This window comes from Xyrauchen texanus, chromosome 28 (genome assembly GCF_025860055.1).
Source record: "Xyrauchen texanus isolate HMW12.3.18 chromosome 28, RBS_HiC_50CHRs, whole genome shotgun sequence".
Lineage (NCBI taxonomy): Eukaryota > Metazoa > Chordata > Actinopteri > Cypriniformes > Catostomidae > Xyrauchen > Xyrauchen texanus.
Genome location: NC_068303.1, coordinates 7521739 through 7542019, shown reverse-complemented (window position 1 = coordinate 7542019; position 20281 = coordinate 7521739). Strand labels below are relative to the sequence as shown.

The following is a 20281-nucleotide window of genomic DNA, read 5'->3' as shown; positions in this document are numbered from 1 at the left end:
AAAACTTGTCCCTGCACAGTGAATTCTGAGTGCCACCACCTTGAAAAGAGCCAGAGTGTTTCTCCTGTATTGCTCCAGCATGCAAAGAGACTGATGGATAGCTGTCTGGAGGGCCTTAGAGGGAGCGCAGCGGCAGGGTATGATAGGGTTCAGGGAATTTGCAGCAGATTAGCTGTGCAATGTGACAGAGTGAAGCTGTTTAGTGGTATAGCCAAAAGGCACCAGACCTGTGCTGTGCTCTTTGCAATGTTTCAGATAGTGGAGATTAATTTCATCCTGTTCACCAGGGCATGGCTTCTATTTTAATTGTCACCAGGTTAAGTTACTCTACATTTTTAGAGAGGCTTATCTAGCTATTTTAGATGTTTACATCTATTTTTAAGGGATAGTTTCCAAAAATGGAAATTCTGTCCTCAATTACTCGCTGACTCACATTCTAAATTCTAAACCTGTATTTACAATTACGTTTTCAAGCTTCTAAAAAAAATGACTAAAATTTTAGTCTGTTTCTCTCACGCAGCTATCATATGGCTTCAAAAGATTTGGAAAGTAGTGTAGTCACATTGATTACTTTTATGATACTTTTATGGTGTTTTTGCATCCTTTTTGATGCTTTAAACCTTCAGTTCCAATTGATTGTAATTGCATGTAAAAGAGAGGCCAGCACAGTCTTCAGACTTTTTCCTTTTGTGTTTCATGGAAGAAATAATGTTATCTGGGTTTGGAATGACGTTATGGTTGAGTAAATGTAAATTTAGTACATTTTTATTTATTGGTGAACTAGCTATCCCTTTAATAAGGGCCTTTTTCATAAGGTCTAATATAGTAATATAATATGCAGAGGGCGTTCATCTGTCTCTCTAATGGCATTCAAAACCTATTCAAAGTTTTGAGTCTAGGGGAAATGAGGACCTATGGTAGTTTAAATTAAAAGCACATCATTTAACATTTTCTGGCATCAGCCTTCTGTAATAAATGAGGTCCCTTCCTCCAGCAGCTGTTCCTGTCTTGGACTGTTTAAATGGTGAGAGACAAACACAAGACGGCTGTTTGGAGTTTTGAGGAACAGGTGTTTAGACAAACCACTGACACATAAAGCTTTTAGTTGATGCTATGGCATAAAAGTTGGGAAACACAGACATTAATTCCCATTAGATGCCCTCATTCTGAGGACAGCCACTCTCTTCATTTGGCTTTTAGTAGTGATGTTTGCTGTTTTGTATTGGTTTGTCATATGGATGTTTATTTGTTGAGGTCACCTCCTCTACATCCATACATATTGAGATAGACATCTTTGGTAGAGCATGCCACCATGAGCTCTGCGTTTTAATAAAGAGTGTCAAGTTAAACACTAGATTGGTAGAATTTGTCAAGACAAAATTTTATGTTGGCTTAAAGACTGACCTGAAAGTAAAAAAAAGTAAAATAATTAAAACCTTGAAGTTTAAAGCTTTAACAGACCTTACAGTGAGACAAACAGCCAGCTAGCTAGCTAGATTGACAGACAGACAGACAGACAGACAGACAGACAGGTAGATGTTAGAGTAGATGGATGCGATTATGCAGTGTTTTTGAACCAATCCGTTTTCCGTTGAGGAAAACCCTGTACTGTAAATGAGAGGTATCAACATATAAATGTGGACAGTCTGATGGTCTGTGCTGACTTTGGTGGATGTAGCTTGAAAGCTGTAGGTGGTGTTGCATTTAAAAATGTTGGTCTTTATTTAGCGATTTTGGAAAAAACCCTAACAAGACCAAAGTGTAAAACAGTATGTGTATCTGTGTCAAGCCAACTTCAAAAGGAATAGTTCACCCAAAAATTACAATTCTCTCAAGATTTACTTACCTTTATACCATCCCATGTGTATGACTTTCCTTCTTCAGCAGAAAATCTTCACTTCGGTTCTGCTGATGACGGAAAGTCATACACATCTGGGATGGCTTAAAGGCAAGTAAACTAACTCTTTAATAATCAAAGGCCCCATACACATTAACATGCATTTTTGGTGATTGGAATGCTATCGAATAGCACTTGACCACATTAAATGACAGGTGTAAATGCACCCAAGACGCAGTGTGAACAGATTGCGATTGGATCACCACATTCGGAAGGTGGTTAAGAATGGATTCTGACCACATTCAAAGATTTTAATTTTGTCTACCACCAAAAAAAATTTAAATGAAGGAAAAACCCTGACTGTTAAAGTGATAGAAAGCATTTTAATTATCCATACGTGCTTTTTTTAATTTTAAAATGTAATTAAATTTTCCAGATACTATCTGGATATTAAACTTATGTTAATGCAAGGTGTAAATGGGGCCAATTAGTCAAAAATGTGTCCTCAGGCCACTGCATTCTATTCCAATCTGTTGAGCTCCATCTAGCTGTTTTTGAAAACAAGAATGATTCGTATGTAAATGCTGCCCAGCCATTGTTTGTTATTGCTACTGGCAACCTTTCAACTAGGTATGTACTCCTTTTTGTATAACTTTTGTGGAACCTGCTCCAAATGCACATACTGTGAAGATTTGCGCCAGCTTGTTGTGTTTACCATACACTGACAGTTAAAAATATCTCCAACTATGCAAAGAGGTGAGAGGCCTGGCAATGAAAGTGGCACCTGCTCCGTATCACCATAGTGATTACTGGTTGGACTAAAACCTCTTCAGAGGCAAATAAAAGGCATGTTTGCAGGCTCAAGTGTGCCACTGATATACTGGGCTTTTATGGGGTTGGCATTTCTGAAGTTGGGTCAGGGCAAACATTAATTTTTTTAAACTTTGTGATGTAAATGAGGTTAACATATCATAACAGGTCATGTAAAATTTGCCTGTGGTTACTCCCTCGCATCCATTGACCACATCAGTTGATTGTATAGTCTGTTAGATGGCAGACAAACCAGTTGACAATCTCCATGGATAAAATGTACTGTATCAAATATACTCATCTTGTTTACAAGTGCAGGATTTCCAAGAGTGCTAGTGTACTCTATGGCTGTCAACAGGACTGAGAAACTTAGATATTTTTACTTACTGTAAATATTAACAAAACGTAAATTATATTTTCATTTAAGAAATTAGCATTTCAATTTTTTCATTGCATTATTTCAGCTAGGGAAACCTAAATACAACGTGAGCACCCTGTTAGCTTAATTTACAATGTTCACGTTCAATGTCTGGTGCTGTTTATGATATAAGATATCGAGGGCGGCTGTGGCTCAGGTGGTAGAGCAGGTTGGCTGCCAATCGCTGGGTTGGCGGTTTGAATCCCGCCCACACGACTCCACATGCCGAAGTGTCCTTGGGCAAGACACTGAACCCCAAGTTGCTCCCAATGGTAGGCTAGCGCCTTGCATGGCAGCTCTGCTGCCATTGGTGAATGAATGTGTGTGTGAATGGGTGATTGGGACACAGTGTAAAGTGCTTTGGTAACCTCTGAGGTTAGAAAAAAGCGCTATATAAGTGCAGACCATTTACCATAAGAGAGTAGTCTTTGTGTTAAAGAGCCATGACCTGTCACTCTTCACTTAAACATGCACAGTTAAAGATTGCAAATGTGTTGACTAGAGTAAACTATACATTTAGATTTATGCCAGTTGGTTTCCATCATCTTTCTTTTGAATTTTTAAAGGCAAAATTACTGGAAAAACCTCTTAAAGGAATATTCTTGTTTCAATACAAGTTACGTTTATTCGACAGCATTTGTGGCATAATCTTGATTACAACAGAAAATACAATGGAAGTGAATGCAAACAATTTCTTGAGGGTTTATAGACAGAAATGTGAAGCTTAGAATTTTATAAAAGCACTTACATTAATTCTTCTGTTAAAGCCCATGTATTATTTGAGCTGTAAAGTTGGTTAAATCGTCATGTTTACAGTCGTTTTTTGAGTTTTATGGTTTGTTGACATTACATCGTCATGGCAACGAAATTGTTAAATTGGCTACAACTACACAGAAAAGGTTAGTAAGCGATTTACTAACGATCACACTAAAATCATGTTAAATAGCACGCATGCTATTTATGTCTTTTGGCTAATCTTTTGACATGGTGATTATTTTAATGTTTAAGGATTGGCCGCTATTCACTTCCATTGCAAGTGACTGACTATAACCCAGATTTGTTCTTTTTTTAAAGAAAAGTAGGGCAAGTCAAAATAAATTTTTGTGGTAATCAAAATTATGCCACAAATGCTGTCCATTGAGCTTAACTTGTATTGAACCCAGAATATTAATTTAAGCAAAGTTGAAAACAAATGTATAGTTATATTCAGTTATTTTCAGTAGTACGAGTAGCACTGTCATCCTTAATGTGAGAGCTTTGAAGTATGGCTTCAGTGGCTGTTTGTTGCAGATCATGATCATGATGACAGAGTATGTTAATTATAGTGTGCTCAGCATAAGTACACAGTAGCCTGACCCTGCGTGTGTACCTAATTAAGAGTTCTAATGCTATAATTATTGTTTTGTGTAGATGATGAGCGGAACATCTCTCCCTGTCAATACACTTGTAAAGATTAAGGAGGGACTCCTGAGGCAGCGCGAACTGGAGATTGACCGGTGAGTAAACAAAGACATATTTCGAATGCACAGAGAGAATTAGATCAGCACAGAGTCAAGAGTATATGTGCACATAATGTAACATAACAACACACAGAAAGTGTACCTTAGCCTGTAATCCTAACCAGGCATGAAGTAACAAGTTTCGGCCACAAGCAATTTGTCCACACTAAACGCAAATCTGCTATGATGTGACACAGTCACAGCCAGTAAGACCCAGTGTTGGATAAGTTATTATAAAAGTAATCCATTACAAATTACTTTTTACTTCTCTAAAAATGTAATAAGATTACAATACTTGTATTAACATTATAAATGACTAGTATTAACATTACAAATGACTTCTAAGTTCATTTCTAAAGCACTTTTCATAGCTTTTTTCCACTCAAATTCAAAATAATGTCTATATTTCTTCCTCATTGCATGCAAGTCATAAACTAAACACCATGTGTTTCTCCCTTACGACTCATTAGTGACTCTTTAGTGCATATGCACATAATTCACATTTAAATGTGTTCTACATAAAGGAAATATTATTGTAGACATATGTGGAACCCATGTAATGTACTTGAAAGTCAGTAACTAATCTGATTACATTAATTTACAATGCAATGTGTTACACTACATTTTGACTGAAAGTTATTAATTACAGTAATACATACAATACGGTAATTCTTGTTTTTGTAATTAGATTACATCCAAAACTCATCAGAACATAATTGATCTTTAATATAGTTATGTGGTGCAGGATTTTGGACCAATGAGATTTCACGGTGGAGGGGGCCAAAGCACATCATCACAGAAATAGAAAACAAGCAATTAATAAAATATCCTGTCAAGGTCATTGCTGATTAGGACAAAAGCTCTGTGAGGTGTGCTACACAATGACCACCTGAGCTTTTATTGCTTGTTGCTTTAGCTAGTTGCTATGCATCATTTCCTTCCTTTCTCAACTGTCACTGTTTGAAAATTGTGAAAAGATAATCATGGATTCATACATTTTTGTCTTTGTTCATCGTATTGATTCTGGAAAAGGGACAAAAAATGTTGTGCTAATGACAATACTGTGTCCGTTGGCTGAGGTCAACACTGTGACCTCATAGTGACTGCTTTGAACTTTAGTGGCCATAATTATAGCATCATGCCGTCACCCATATTGTTTTTCTGTTCTCGAGTTAGCCATGACAGACAGGGTAGTGCCAAAGATGCCACAAAGCAGACGGGCACTGTTCAGACACACACACACACACACACACACACACACACACACACACACACACACACACACACACACACACACAGTGTAAAAGTGGCAGGCTGTTATCCCTGCCAAGAATTATACATGATGGAGCAGGCACACTTTGAGCCGTGCAGCAGTCTGGCATTCCTCTGGCTTCTACATGCTGTCTGTTTATATATATATATAATTTGTTTACATTTTGCATTCTTTTCAAACCAATTTAAAAGCAAGGTACCACAAGATGGCGATGTGATCAACACTCTGATCTTGCTAGTATTTAACATGCTGAACTTTATGTACTAATGTTTAACTGCATACCCTCTCTTATGTCCGAACCAAGTGCAACAGGCACACTTAAGTGTGTGATTTCAAGCATGAAACCATTTCCATTTATCTGTTTTTAAAACAACTTCTCTGCATGGTAACCCAAAGAAATGTGCTGACACAATGCTACAGACATTCTGATAAACAGTGAATTCTGACAAAAATTAAAGCGGAGAATATTTCCACTCATACTGTAAAGAAAGGTAGATGCGAATTGCACCCCAGCATAAATACTAACCTACACAATTTGCATTTTGTCCAGTGACATATACTATTTTAAAGTAGTATACACTCACCTAAAGGATTATTAGGAACACCTGTTCAATTTCTCATTAATGCAATTTTCTAATCAACCAATCACATGGCAGTTGCTTCAATGCATTTAGGGGTGTGGTCCTGGTCAAGACAATCTCCTGAACTCCAAACTGAATGTCAGAATGGGAAAGAAAGGTGATTTAAGCAATTTTGAGCGTGGCATGGTTGTTGGTGCCAGACGGGCCGGTCTGAGTATTTCACAATCTGCTCAGTTACTGGGATTTTCACGCACAACCATTTCTAGGGTTTACAATGAATGGGGTTAAAAGGGAAAAACATCCAGTATGCGGCAGTCCTGTGGGCGAAAATGCCTTGTTGTTGCTAGAGGTCAGAGGAGAATGGGCCGACTGATTCAAACTGATAGAAGAGCAACTTTGCCTGAAATAACCACTCGTTACAACCGAGGTATGCAGCAAAGCATTTGTGAAGCCACAACACGCACAACCTTGAGGCGAATGGGCTACAACAGCAGAAGACCCCACCGGTACCACTCATCTCCACTACAAATAGGAAAAAGAGGCTACAATTTGCAAGAGCTCACCAAAATTGGACAGTTGAAGACTGGAAAAATGTTGCCTGGTCTGATGAGTCTCGATTTCTGTTGAGACATTCAGATGGTAGAGTCAGAATTTGGCGTAAACAGAATGAGAACATGGATCCATCATGCCTTGTTACCACTGTGCAGGCTGGTGGTGGTGATGTAATGGTGTGGGGGATGTTTTCTTGGCACACTTTAGGCCCCTTAGTGCCAATTGGGCATAGTTTAAATGCCACGGCCTACCTGAGCATTGTTTCTGACCATGTCCATCCCTTTATGGCCACCATGTACCCATCCTCTGATGGCTACTTCCAGCAGGATAATGCACCAGGTCACAAAGCTTGAATCATTTCAAATTGGTTTCTTGAACATGACAATGAGTTCACTGTACTAAAATGGCCCCCACAGTCACCAGATCTCAACCCAATAGAGCATCTTTGGGATGTGGTGGAACGGGAGCTTCGTGCCATGGATGTGCATCCCACAAATCTCCATCAACTGCAAGATGCTATCCTATCAATATGGGCCAACATTTCTAAAGAATGCTTTCAGCACCTTGTTGAATCAATGCCACGTAGAATTAAGGCAGTTCTGAAGGCGAAAGGGGGTCAAACACAGTATTAGTATGGTGTTCCTAATAATCCTTTAGGTGAGTGTATAATCTAATAACATATATTGCATATACATAGTGTAGTTACACATAGTCATTGGTATTTTATACTGTGTTTACATAATACTAACATACTATTTTCACTTTGTTTTGTAGCATATTATTATAATATTAACACATTTATTTTGGGATATCCTCTAGGCAAAAGCAACAAATCCTTCAGCTTCATGCCAGGATCAGGGAAAATGAGTTAAGGGCACAACAAGTCCTCCAGAACCAGAAAGGGCGCTCTGATGACTCACATCTGCTCAAAGCCAAGGTATGTCTCTTTCAAATAAAGTAAATATGGGAGAATACATGTATATTGGCAGTAATAATGTCAATTATATCCCCCTGTTTCACGACCTGCTGCTAATGTCTCTTTCCCCCTTCTTTAGGATTCTCCATGCGACAATCCAGTACCCAGCCAGAGCCTGAGGTGTCAGCTGCCTGAGCGGGTGAGACCTCTATGCTGTGAGAACGGAGAGCTTGGGCGTAAATTAGCTACGGCAGAGCTGGAGATCATCCATCTCAGTGAATTCCTCAAACAGAACACACAAAAATACACTGAAGACATTAAGAAACTGGAAGAGAAGGTGAGATCTTACTGGTACACAATACTGTACATCCAGTTCTAGGAGTCATGTGATTATACTTAGGGCTGGGTATTGGGACTGATTTCATTATCTGATTCAGATTCATAAGCTATCAATTTGATTTCATTCTGATTACCAAGCTCACAATTCAATTTGATTCAGTTTAACAAGCTTTCATTTAGATTTGAATTTGACTCAAAAACTCTCAGTTAGAATCGATTCTGATTTACTATCAGTTTATTTATGAGTATTACAATGTAAACAGGCCTGTAAAAATGTTTATATCAGTGCTCTATCATGTCTGTCACTAGCCGACATCTGCAGGGCAGGAGGCGCTCTACAAATAATGTTCAACAAAATGTTTCTCATATCCACTAAAAAAGGCATAGATTTAAAGATCGATTTTCGGATTTAAAAACAAAACTAAATTTGATCATTAAAATGAAGATCGCAATTAATTGATAAATCTATATTTTTACCCAGCCGTAATTATGTGTTTTCCTAAAGAAACATGCACTTATTTTTTAGATGCCGTGTCAAGTTAAAAAGCATCGTTAAAAATGCATTTTGAGACACCTGTGTTCTGCTCTATTTGTTGTGCTTAGTCTTGTTTTTTCTAGCGTTTGATTTGAACTAAATTACTTAGGTTTAAAAATTGAATTTTTCGTTATGCAATTTACACACTTCAATTGCTGTGAATCAGGTTTGGCTCAACTTTGCTCACATTCTGAGAAAACTGGCTACATAAATTTGCACAAAATCTGCATTTAAACAGAAAAACTTTAAGCCATTTGTCTCATTTAAACCCTTTAAGATTAGATGGGCCAGTGAGAAAAAAGTCCTTCTCAAAATATTAATAACTACAGTCTTGACCAACACAAAATATGTATCGGTTTAAAGCTATCACATAACATTAATTAGAAGAGGAGATTCCCGTTAAATCGGTAGCTTTCCTGGGTCAGATGACTTGATTAGAAATGATGTAGTACATTATCCAGCATCATGGAACGCTAAACCAACCGTATAAGGATTCAGATCACTGAGGTGGAAATCATCTAAAAATGGGATGAAAGGATTGTTTACTCTAATTACAAATGACCACCAGGAGATGGCACCAATTACATGACACAGACTCAATGATGGCTCAAATGACACTGAATGGAACTGCATCAGATCTCGTTACTCATGGCCTTTATGTTTGGGAGAGAGAGCTTACCTTTAGTCATTGTTGTATTTGCATGTGTAATTAGTTTTTATGTACAATTATTATGTGTTATTTGTTTGGAAACGTTTTTTATAACACAATATTTTACTCAGGTGCAAGTGACATAACTGGAAACAAAACAAAAGCAGTTTTTTGGAGCTATATGATTCACATCCTGAGATAATATATATAATGTGAAATCAGAAAAATAAGAAATAAAGTAAATTTTTGGCTCAAGTTTTTTTGAGATTTTGCAGCAGTTTCTTAGTCTGAGTGTCTCAGAATTTATTATAAACTATGTCATTGACAAATGTGTAAAGTTGTCTTTAAAATGATACCAAACACTTGACCCTTCTAAGCCACTGAAAAAGGAAATCATTAAAAACACCTTCAGAGCTTAAAGGGTTAAAGTGTGGCCATAGTTAATGCCTTTTGCATTTGTATGAGCAGAATAGGCTCCTAATCTTATTTTATACACCGATCAGCCACAACATTAAAACCGCCAGCCTAATATCATGTAGGTCCCCCTTGTGCCATCAAAACATCTCTGACCCGTCGAGGCATGGAGTCCACAAGACCTCTGAACTTGTCCTGTGGTTTCTGGCACCAAGACGTTAGCAGCAGATCCTTCAAGTCCTGTAAATTGCGAGGTGGGGCCTCCAATAATCGGACTTGTTGGTCCATCACATCCCATAGATGCTCAATCGGATTGAGATCTGGGGAATTTGGAGGCCAAGTCAACACCTTGAACTCTTTGCCATGTTCCTCAAACCATTCCTGAACAATTTTTGCAGTGTGGCAAGGTGCAGTATCCTGCTGAAAGAGGCCATTGACATCAGGGAATACAGTTGCCATGAAGGGGTGTGCACAATCTTTAGGTAGGTGGTACATGTCAAAGTAACATCCACATGAATGCCAGGACCCAGCAGAACATTGCCCAGATTATCACACTGCCTTCGCCGGCCAGCCTTCTTCCCATAGTGCATCCTGCTGCCATTTCTTCCCCAGGTAAACAATGCACACGCACCCGGCCGTCCACATGATCTAAAAGAAAACGTGATTCAACAGACCAGGCCACCTTCTTCTATTGCTCCATGGTCAAGTTCTGATGCTCACGTGCCCATTGTAGGTGCTTTCGGCAGTGGACAAGGGTCAGCATGGTCACCTGAATGGTCTGTGGCTTAGCAGCAAGCTGCGTTGCACTGTGTGTTCTGACACCTTTCTATCAAGGCCAGCATTACGTATTTCAGCATTTTGTGCTACAGTAGCTCTTCTGGGGGATCGGACCAGACAGGCTAGCCTTCGCTCCCCATGCACATCAATGAGCCTCGGGCACCCACGACCGTGTCGCCGGTTCACCGGTTGTCCTTTCTTGGACCACTTTTGGTAGGTACTGACCACTGCATACTAGGAACTCCCTACAAGACCTGACGTTTTGGAGATGCATTGACCCAGTCATCTAGCCATCACAATTTGGCCCGTGTCAAGGTCACTCAGATCCTTACGCTTGCCGTTTTTTTCTGCTTCCAACACATGAAAGTCAAGAACTGACTGTTCACTTGCTGCCTAATAGCTCCCACAAGATATTAAATGTTATTCACTTCACCTGTCAGTGGTTTTAATGTTTAATGTTGCTGGATCAGTGTATGCTCAGTGGTACCAAAATGTTTAGAGGTTATCAAACCACATATTCCTATGTGAAGCTATAAGAAGCTGAATAATATGCTTTGTGTTTTTGCTCAGATGAAAACACGTGACCGCTACATCAGCAGTCTAAAGAAGAAGTGCCAGCGTGAGCAGGAGCAGAATCAAGAGAAGCAGCAGCGCATAGAGACGCTGGAGAAATACCTGGCAGACCTGCCCTCACTGGACGAGGTCCAGACGCAAGCTCAGCAGGTACATACTGTTCACTACCATTACAGTATTGATATATTTTTGCCCCACCCCTCATCTTTATTGTAGACCCTGTTTACACCTGGTAATTATCAATTTTGGCCCATCCGTTCAAAAGTGGACAGCGATAAATAAAGTCCAACATTTTGTGATCAGATCACTCAAACCTGCATCGTCTGAGTGACAGAATACTTTCATGTAGATTTGACTTCTGAGGTTCGTAATTAAAGTAAATTTTCTCATGAATTTACCACGTTGACCAATAGGAAGTTGCTTGGTTTGGCAGTGACCTCATGGCAAGTTTCTTTTAACTTTACTCTCACAGAGTATGAAGTGCAGCATTAAAGAGGCTTATTGGCAATTAGACTTTTACTGGTTTCACACGTGCTCAATGTTCACCCGCGGACATTTCATAGCGCAAATGAAAATGTCACCGTGACTTAATCTATGTAACACAGATCTGATTGTCAGTTCCAAACATCTACATTAACATTAAGTAATTTATCAGACATGGAAATGAGACCCAAAGCAGGCAATATGTCTGGCAAAGTTTTAACAACATCTGCATTATAGGACTGCCAAGTTCTTAAGAAAGAGACAGACAAGGATTTTATTGGTACATTAAGTGCAGTAGTAAGTGCAATTAGTGTGGGTTAGTTAAGTTCTCACGGAACAGATGTGTTTTCAGCTGGTTCTTGAATGTTGAGAAGGTAACAGCAGATCGTGTATTGGTTGGAAGTTCATTCCACCACAGAGGAGTAGAGAAAGTGAATGATCGTGAAATAGACTTTGAACCTAATTGTGATGGTACCACCAGGCGTCGCTCGTTCATAGACTGCAAAGAGCAAGTTGCAGCATAGACCTGAAGATGTTAATTGAAGTAAGAGGGTGCGGTTTCATTGGTTGTCCTGAAAGCCAGAGTCAAAGGCTCGCATTTGATACGGGCAGCTACAAGTAGTCAGTGGAGGGAAAAACTGATCTGGGTTCCTTTAATCAGGGCACAATTAAAGTCTCCTTTCGCTGCTAAACCAACACAGCAGTGCCTGTCTCCAAGGCGTTTTGTTAATAGATCAGAGACACAGCTGCTAATGAGACAGCATGTGCTCTTCATTATTTTTTGGAATAATCTTACTTATGTGTTAATAAATCATAATTTTTTATTGTTTCCTAGTATGTGTCAGCATGAGAATTTATATTATATTTGTATCTTATAGCACTTAGCACAGTTTGTGCCACCTGTTCCTCTTAGCAAAGCAACGATGGAATCAACAGACATTTTCTCCACGTATTTTAGATGGGAATAATTCTGTGGAATGGATTTAAATATGGTAAAATGTGTTAAACAGAGCTGAGTTTGGGGCAGGACTATATGTCTGTGTTGTGTCATTTCAGTTGGAGGAGGTGCAGAGGAAGGCCCGGGCATTGGAGGACAATGTAGCCAAGCTGGAGAAAAGCCTGGAGGAGAACCGAGCCCTGCTGCAAGAGAAAGATGCCATCATAGAGACTCAGTCCAAGCGGGAGACAGAGCATGTGGCTGCTGTACAGAGGTACCAATCAGCCATGCAGCCTGAAACATTGCTTCTCATTTGCTCTATTCTTGGAAAGCCACTATTTTATATACAGCGGGTCTCGGTTCTGATTAATTTAGCATAAAAATAAATTGCGTACTCTTTTAAAAACAGAGAAAACCTGGTATGCATATAGAAATGAGATCAGGCCAATTATCAGATCCAACTGATTAATTACCACTGTAACTACAGTATTTTTAAACTAAAACATGAGCTTCGAAAAAAAGAAAAAAAGCCATATGGGGAAGAAAAAATGTAATAAATTCAAGATTCTGTTGTGTGAAGAAAAAAAAAGTCTTAATATCTTATGCAGTTTTGCTTGTCATGTAAAGGTATTTTGTTTTAATGAGGGTTAGTGTTAGATATTTGTTCAAACATGTAATACTTATAAATATTTCATTAATAACTCACTGGAAAAAACTCTTGTTTCCTTGTTAATATTTGTGTGAATATATTTATGAAGTGAGGATGTACTATTATAGATTTGTTTGTAATGTACAGTAAAATAAGGACTATTCTGTAAAACTTGTGCCTGTGCGTAGCCTGCAAGAGAAGGTGGAGAAGTGTTTAGAGGATGGTGTACGGCTGCCCATGCTGGACCTGAAGCAGCTGGAGAGAGAAAACACTCGCCTGCTTGAACAACAGAGCCAAAACAGCATGGTACAGATCCACATCTCACAATCTTAAGACCCCATGAAATCACTTGACAAGCTCACGTATTTCCTATAATCAATATTTTTCATCCATTTTCCTGGAATAGAAAGTGTAAATTTTAAGTGTAAATTTTGCCAAATGTTAGAGGAGTACATCGACATATAGACAGCCTCAATGCTCACAGACATTGAGTGAAAGCCAAAGAACTCTTCTGTTATGCTCGCTTGTTACTGCATTGCAATCGCAATACAATCCCACATTTTGACATTTTTGAAGCGTTTTCTTTCTTTTGTGTCTAGATTTTCCTACCTCAAATGCACACTATACATGCATACTATAAGTGTCTGATTGCTTGAAAGAATATTTATGCCAAAAAGTGTCCGAATGGCCATCTCAAAACCTAGCGTGTTCATGGGTGTGTTTAAACATTCCCACCTATGCTTTGTACTTGAGAACAGCCCAGACACAAGCTTACTTCTAAACAAAGATGTTTGAAACGATTTTGTCTGCAATTCTTTTTGTTTCAGCTGATTGACAATCAAAAGCAGCAAATTGACAAACTCACTCTGGAACTGTCGGTAAGAGATTTGTTTTCTACTTTTTGTTGTGGAAGTTTTAGGTTTAACGTCCTGATTGGCAATAATGGTTTAGATAATGGAATGGTATACTGCATGATAATGCTTCTGTTGAATTGGGTAATCAAAGTAGCCAGACAGGGGCTTACTTTAGATGCGTCTGCACACGCTCCAAGAACTAAACGTGGTGTCATTCCTCTTCTTCACAGGCCCTGGAAAAGAGGTTACAGAGGGAGAGGGGGATCACTCAGGAGCTTCGCAAACACCTCTTAGAACGTGAGGAGGAACTTGAGGCCCTCTCCACAACCCTTCAGCAGGTACAGCACTCCAAACCTTTTGGTGCAAATTCACAAAACTGTTGCACCACTTTTGTGTTCAGTGCAAAAAAATGTCTTCGTCCTGGTCAGGTCTAAAGGGGGTCCAAAATGTTTTGTGATTTGTCCAATTTTGCTACATTTGGAGGTGGTTTAATGTAATCAGAAATGCATGTTAGTTGGTAGTGTAAACATTCACCCATTCGAATGTGTTCAAACAGCAGCTAGGCAACGAATACTCACCTGTCAATTAACTGCTGCGCTACAACAAGACTTTTAAACTTTGCCGGTAACATCAGCTTTTCAAAGGAATTCACAAAAGTTAGCAATATTTGCCGGGTACAATAAACATTGCCCTAATGCTACAAAGCAAAAACTAAATTTAGTTAAAAGAGACGTTTTGTATTGTTTCTGGTGATAATGGCTGCAATAATTAATCAAATGATGATAACACGACAGAAAGAGCATTATAACCGGTGTTATGTCCAGATGTGGAGTGTAGTTGTACACTTTTTCTGCATTTTAAAGAGTGATTCAGGTGTCAGGATCACAGTTGTGGAGTGATTCTGTGAAGTATGCCAGATCAAGGTAGTCTGCTGTATCCTCCAAATTGTAAATTGCAAATGCACTTATATAGCGCTTTTTTAACCTTATCGGTTTTCAAAGCGCTTTACACTGTGACTCATTCACCCATTCACACACACACCAATGACGGCAGAGCTACCATGCAAGGCGGTAGCTTGCCACTGGGAGCAACTTGGGGTTCAGTGTCTTGCCCAAGGACACTTCGACATGTGGAGTCGTGTTGGCCAGGAATCGAACCGCCAACCCAGCGATTAGTGGCCAACCCGCTCTACCACACAGAGCCGCAGTCATGCATAATGAAGCCGCATTGAACCACACACTGTTTATGGTGACACAATGGAGCCGCACACTACGCCATACATTATACAGCTGTGACAGAGACACATGAACCAGTTATGAGGAAGAATGTTCTTCCTCTTTCTAACACTTTCTCCATATGCTGACACACATGAATGAATATGCATATATACGAATACACACTGTATGATTTTTACAGTCCTTTACAATTGTTGCTTATCAGACTGTATAAGCACCTAATAAACATGAAAAAAAAAAATCCAGAGAAAACAGTTTTCCTAAAAATCGATGGCAACATATGTGGACAGCGGGACTAAGTTGTGAAATTTTAAATAATACCAAGCTATATAGAAAGTTTAAATCAAATTGTTTATGTTTCCAGGAGTGTTGGTTATTCATGTTTTTAAGACGTTACAGACATTACATCAGAAACTAGCATCATTAAATCTGATTTAAAGTAATTGCCAGTATCATCCAATCACTGCCAATGTTCAAAATGGCATATCGGATTAAACTAGAGTCTTTTGTCTTAAACAGGTTTCGATGTAAAAACTTAATTCGATTTCTTACCAGATGTAGTTATGTTGCAATTTCTCCCAAAGATGAACTCCACTGTCATCGACGGTGTGTTATTTTGTCACATGACTCCATATGCGTAGAACGTTTGACCCTTTCAAAATCCCATAATCAAGTTTACTTCAGTTTATTATTATATCAGTTAAATAAATAGCAATTGAACTGCGTTATCTGGACCCTGTTGTTAATTTTTCAAATGAATATCTTTTGTAGTCTACCAAGTTTGTGTACCTGTCTACCCATGTAATTTACAGAATTAGCAAAATGCACATTATAACTTATTATAAATATCCAAATATATAAAAATCAAAATCATATATAAAATTGAATCAAACCAGGAAATCTGTATCAATACACATGGGCATGGAACAACATTGGAATTTTGAGGAAAACTATCGCTTTAATAGACCGTTACTGTACTAAACCTTATGGTGCTCTGAGTCATATTAGTTGAAAATATCTTCTTAATGGAGAGTAACTACATTTTAGCAATGTGAAAATGACTAGAAATGGAGGATCTTGTTGTTATGCAGTCCATTATGATTTCATAATGGCATACGTGTATTAAATATTATCTGCATCCTATATTGTGCAGTCCACATTCATTTACTTGTTAGTCAGTCGTAATCTACTACATACTTCATTTTCTCCTCTGGTTAGAGGAGAATGAATTAGCAATCGTTCTTTCTTGCCGTGTCGCAGCCTACAGCAGATTTTAGCCCACAGTTCCTAATAGTCCATTGCACACTTTCTCCTCTGGTTATGCTTTCTTCCTGCTGTGTAAGTGCTACTAAATCTACCTCTCACTGTTCAATCATTCGGGCAATTTTCACAAACAGCTGCTTCAGATTTCAGTTCTTCTAGCACTCATTTGAATATGCTCTGAAAGCTGAAACAGCATGAGTATGATTGAATGCTGGTAATGGGTCACACAGCTTTTAAATGAATAGTTCATCCAAAAATGAAAATTCTGTCTTCATTTACTAACCCTGATGTCTTTAGAAACAAATGACTTATTTAAAGCAGAATGTTCAAGCTGTTCTTTTCCATAAAATGAAAGTAAATGGGGACCACGTCTGTCAAGATTTTCAGTGATTTTAACTCACATTTCTGTCTGTTTCTCACACAAACCTGTTGTGAGTACTTAAAATGTAGCGCATGAGTCATATTGACTACACTTATGATGGTTTTATGGTGTTTTTCTAAACTTTGTGTTCCTCGGAAGAAAGTCTAACTGGTTTGGAATGACGAGGGTGGAATTGCAGGATTTTCAATTTTAAGTTAACTATCCCTTTAAGCTTAGTCATCAGCAGATGATACAGTCTCAGCACAAAAAGTTCTTGTAGGGTCCGTGTAAAGTGCACTCCTAAAATAACACTCCAGTGGATGAGTGTAAAATGCTGAAGTAAACACATTCTCACTTTTCTTAATAGCATTTGAAGGTAAAAAATAATAATCCTTACAGTTCTCTTGAGGTGAATGTCACCAAAACAAAACATTGTACATCCATAATTTTAAATTAAACTGTGAACATGTTTAGTTTAAAGGCTCTGTCCTGTTTCACTTTGCTATATCTCACATGAGGGGTTCAGTAAAGCTTCATCGTTTTGTATTTTTATTGTTTTCACAGAACCAAAGACGAACAGATGAGGATACGTTTAATGTGGCCCCTGGGTCATGTCTTAAGGAGACTGGGCCCCTATTAAAAGAGATGTCCTTGTGTCTGCTGGATCTGAAGGGCCTGTGCAGTGTTCTCACCCAGAGAGCTCAAGGCAAAGAACCCAACCTGGCCCTGCTCCTTGGCATCAAATGTAAATACTTAACTACATAGATAAATAACTCCAAAAAGCTTTTATAAAATGCTTCTTTTTTTCAAAAGACCATAATATATGCATTATTCTTCAAACAACTATATTACTTCATTAAATGACATCCTTCTGCTGTTTAATGATCACACTTGGCCATATAGAGGCTTTTTTATTATTATTTTCAAATGATCTTTGATTTCATCTCAAAACTCTTACATTACATTTTGCTAGTGGCAGCATACTTCACTATGGTACCGAAATGAACAATGTACCGCTTAAAAAATTTTGGTATTGCGATATTTCGTTAGCATCGGTATACTGCGCAACACTAATGGTGCGTTCTGATATTTGAAACAATTATTTTCTACAAAGGTACGCACACACCGCCAACACTCCGTGTCAAAATTCTGCAGTGCCACTGAGCAAAACTCGCATAGTTTTTTAACTAAATTAGACCAAAATTATTATCAAATGACAATTAGGGCTATGCAAGAAAGCAATGCAAAACTAGTTTGCTCAGGTCGTTTAAGGATTATATTTTTCAGTTATTGAGATTTTTGTTTCAGAAGGAATTTGAACTCATTGCTGTGTGGTTTTAAGTGTTCGTAATTTCATTTTGGCTCTAAGTAGAATTTTTATTAAGTCCAGAGATGCGGTCATGTCAACATTTGTATAAGTATTTGCACCAAGGTGACGAACGTTTGATATTTACAAATGTCTTCATTCTGCTTATATATCTCAACTGTAATATCATTGAATTTAAAGTATATTTAGCATGTTTTGAATTTCAAAAAGGAGTCATAATGTGCTCATAATATCTTGTGCATGTCCATATTTTTTTTTTAATCTACTGATGTTAAAAAGGAACTTTGAAGGGAATAGGTCAGTAAAAATGTCATTAAATGAATACTGCACTATGCAACCTCACGTTAACCAGCATTTATGACACATTTCTACAGAGAAGTAAAATTGTTATTCTGTGCCTTTATAAATCGATGCAGCAGAACTTCAGTATGAAACGTCTTTTGAAGGCAATTTTTTCAAAACTGGCAGAGACATCATTTTCACTGAGAACTTATTTTATAAAGGTGCAGGCAAGCTAAGCCATATCCACAGGCAATGCATATTTATTCTCAGGCAGAGAGATGCTAATAACCTGATGCCCTGCAGTGTGCCTCACGTAGAGCAACTCGGATTGTTTTCCACTAAATTAGACCAAAATCATTATCAAAGGACTCAAATTATTTTCTCTAGCCATCGTTCTATGATAAATTGTGTATATGTATCTTTCATAAAGCCTACACAATGTATTTTCAGTTACAAGTATGTAGTTTTGTAGTTAGACTGAAAAACTATTCGATGCTACATACAGTGAAATTGCATAATAAAGTCATCGTTCAGTTTGCACAGTAACACCAGTTTCATACACTAACCTGCAAACTCATCAACGTCACTTTGTTCATTCTTGAATTACAAAAACCTTTGTAATGTTGGACTATCATCTGTTGCTCCACTTCAGCTCATCGTGTGTGTGTGTGTGTGTGTGTGTGTGTGTGTGTGTGTGTGTGAGCGTGTATTTATCACTTTGTGGGGACCAAATGTCCCCATAAGGATAGTAAAACCCGAAATTTTTGACCTTGTGGGGACATTTTGTCGGTCCCCATGAGGAAAACAGCTTATAAATCATACTAAATTATGTTTTTTGAAAATGTAAAAATGCAGAAAGTTTTCTGTGAGGGTTAGGTTTAGGGGTAGGGTTAGGTTTAGGGGATAGAATATAAAGTTTGTACAGTATAAAAACCATTATGTCTATGGAAAGTCCCCATAAAACATGGAAACACAACTGTGTGTGTGTGTGTGTGTGTGTGTGTGTGTTTGTGTGATCGTAACACTTTGCTATTACGGCAGAATTTTAAACGGAGGCAAATTGGAAAGCATGCAAATTGGGCTTCTAATTTAAATGTTGGCCATGTTTAATGTATCAAAAGCCTTAAAAAATATATAGATAAAATTATGTTGATCAATAATCAATATATCAATATTTTATGACAACAATAGCACTCTTTTCAAATGTTTTTGCAAATTAGTATTAGAAATATAAAGGTACTGTAAGCGATTTTAGCCGTTCTGGAACTTCCACCAGATTTAGCCTTTGTTAAGCAGAGGTTTGTCCTCTCATTTTATGGATGCATTTATTGCAAACTCCTTTCACATTTTGGATAATTTGATTTGTCTGCAGTGCAGGCTGCTTTTGTTTTCCTCTGTGAGAGTACTGGATGACACTAGAGTACACCAGTCTGGCCCTGTCGTTCTGTTAAGAGCTCTTGTGCACTGAACTCCAGCCTCTTGAGATCAAACAAGATTGGGAAGATGCACGTAAACACTAAAAGAAATGTTCATACACACCACTGATCAATAAATATGACGAAGGCTTCTGAAAAAAAGACCAGGCTGTGACAATTTTTATTTTTAGTTGTCTTTTTCCCAGTAATCTTTGGATGTTTTAAAGGAATAGTTCACAGAAAAATGACAATTCTGTCTTTTATTTATGTGAACTATCCCTTAAAAATGGTTTTACTTTGAA

General features: G+C 38.1%; 1 protein-coding gene across 2 annotated transcripts in view; it reads left to right on the top strand.

Annotated features, from left to right (window-relative positions):
- Positions 1 to 20281, top strand: part of LOC127621854 (centrosomal protein of 85 kDa-like) — an 89742-nt gene that overhangs the window by 67250 nt on the left and 2211 nt on the right. For both annotated transcript variants that reach the window (XM_052095628.1, XM_052095627.1), the window contains exons 4-12: positions 4476 to 4561; positions 7790 to 7907; positions 8026 to 8223; positions 11171 to 11323; positions 12713 to 12867; positions 13431 to 13548; positions 14070 to 14120; positions 14327 to 14434; positions 17520 to 17700. In XM_052095628.1, the coding sequence (XP_051951588.1) occupies positions 4476 to 4561; positions 7790 to 7907; positions 8026 to 8223; positions 11171 to 11323; positions 12713 to 12867; positions 13431 to 13548; positions 14070 to 14120; positions 14327 to 14434; positions 17520 to 17700 (1168 nt within the window). The remainder of the gene's footprint in view (positions 1 to 4475; positions 4562 to 7789; positions 7908 to 8025; positions 8224 to 11170; positions 11324 to 12712; positions 12868 to 13430; positions 13549 to 14069; positions 14121 to 14326; positions 14435 to 17519; positions 17701 to 20281) is intronic.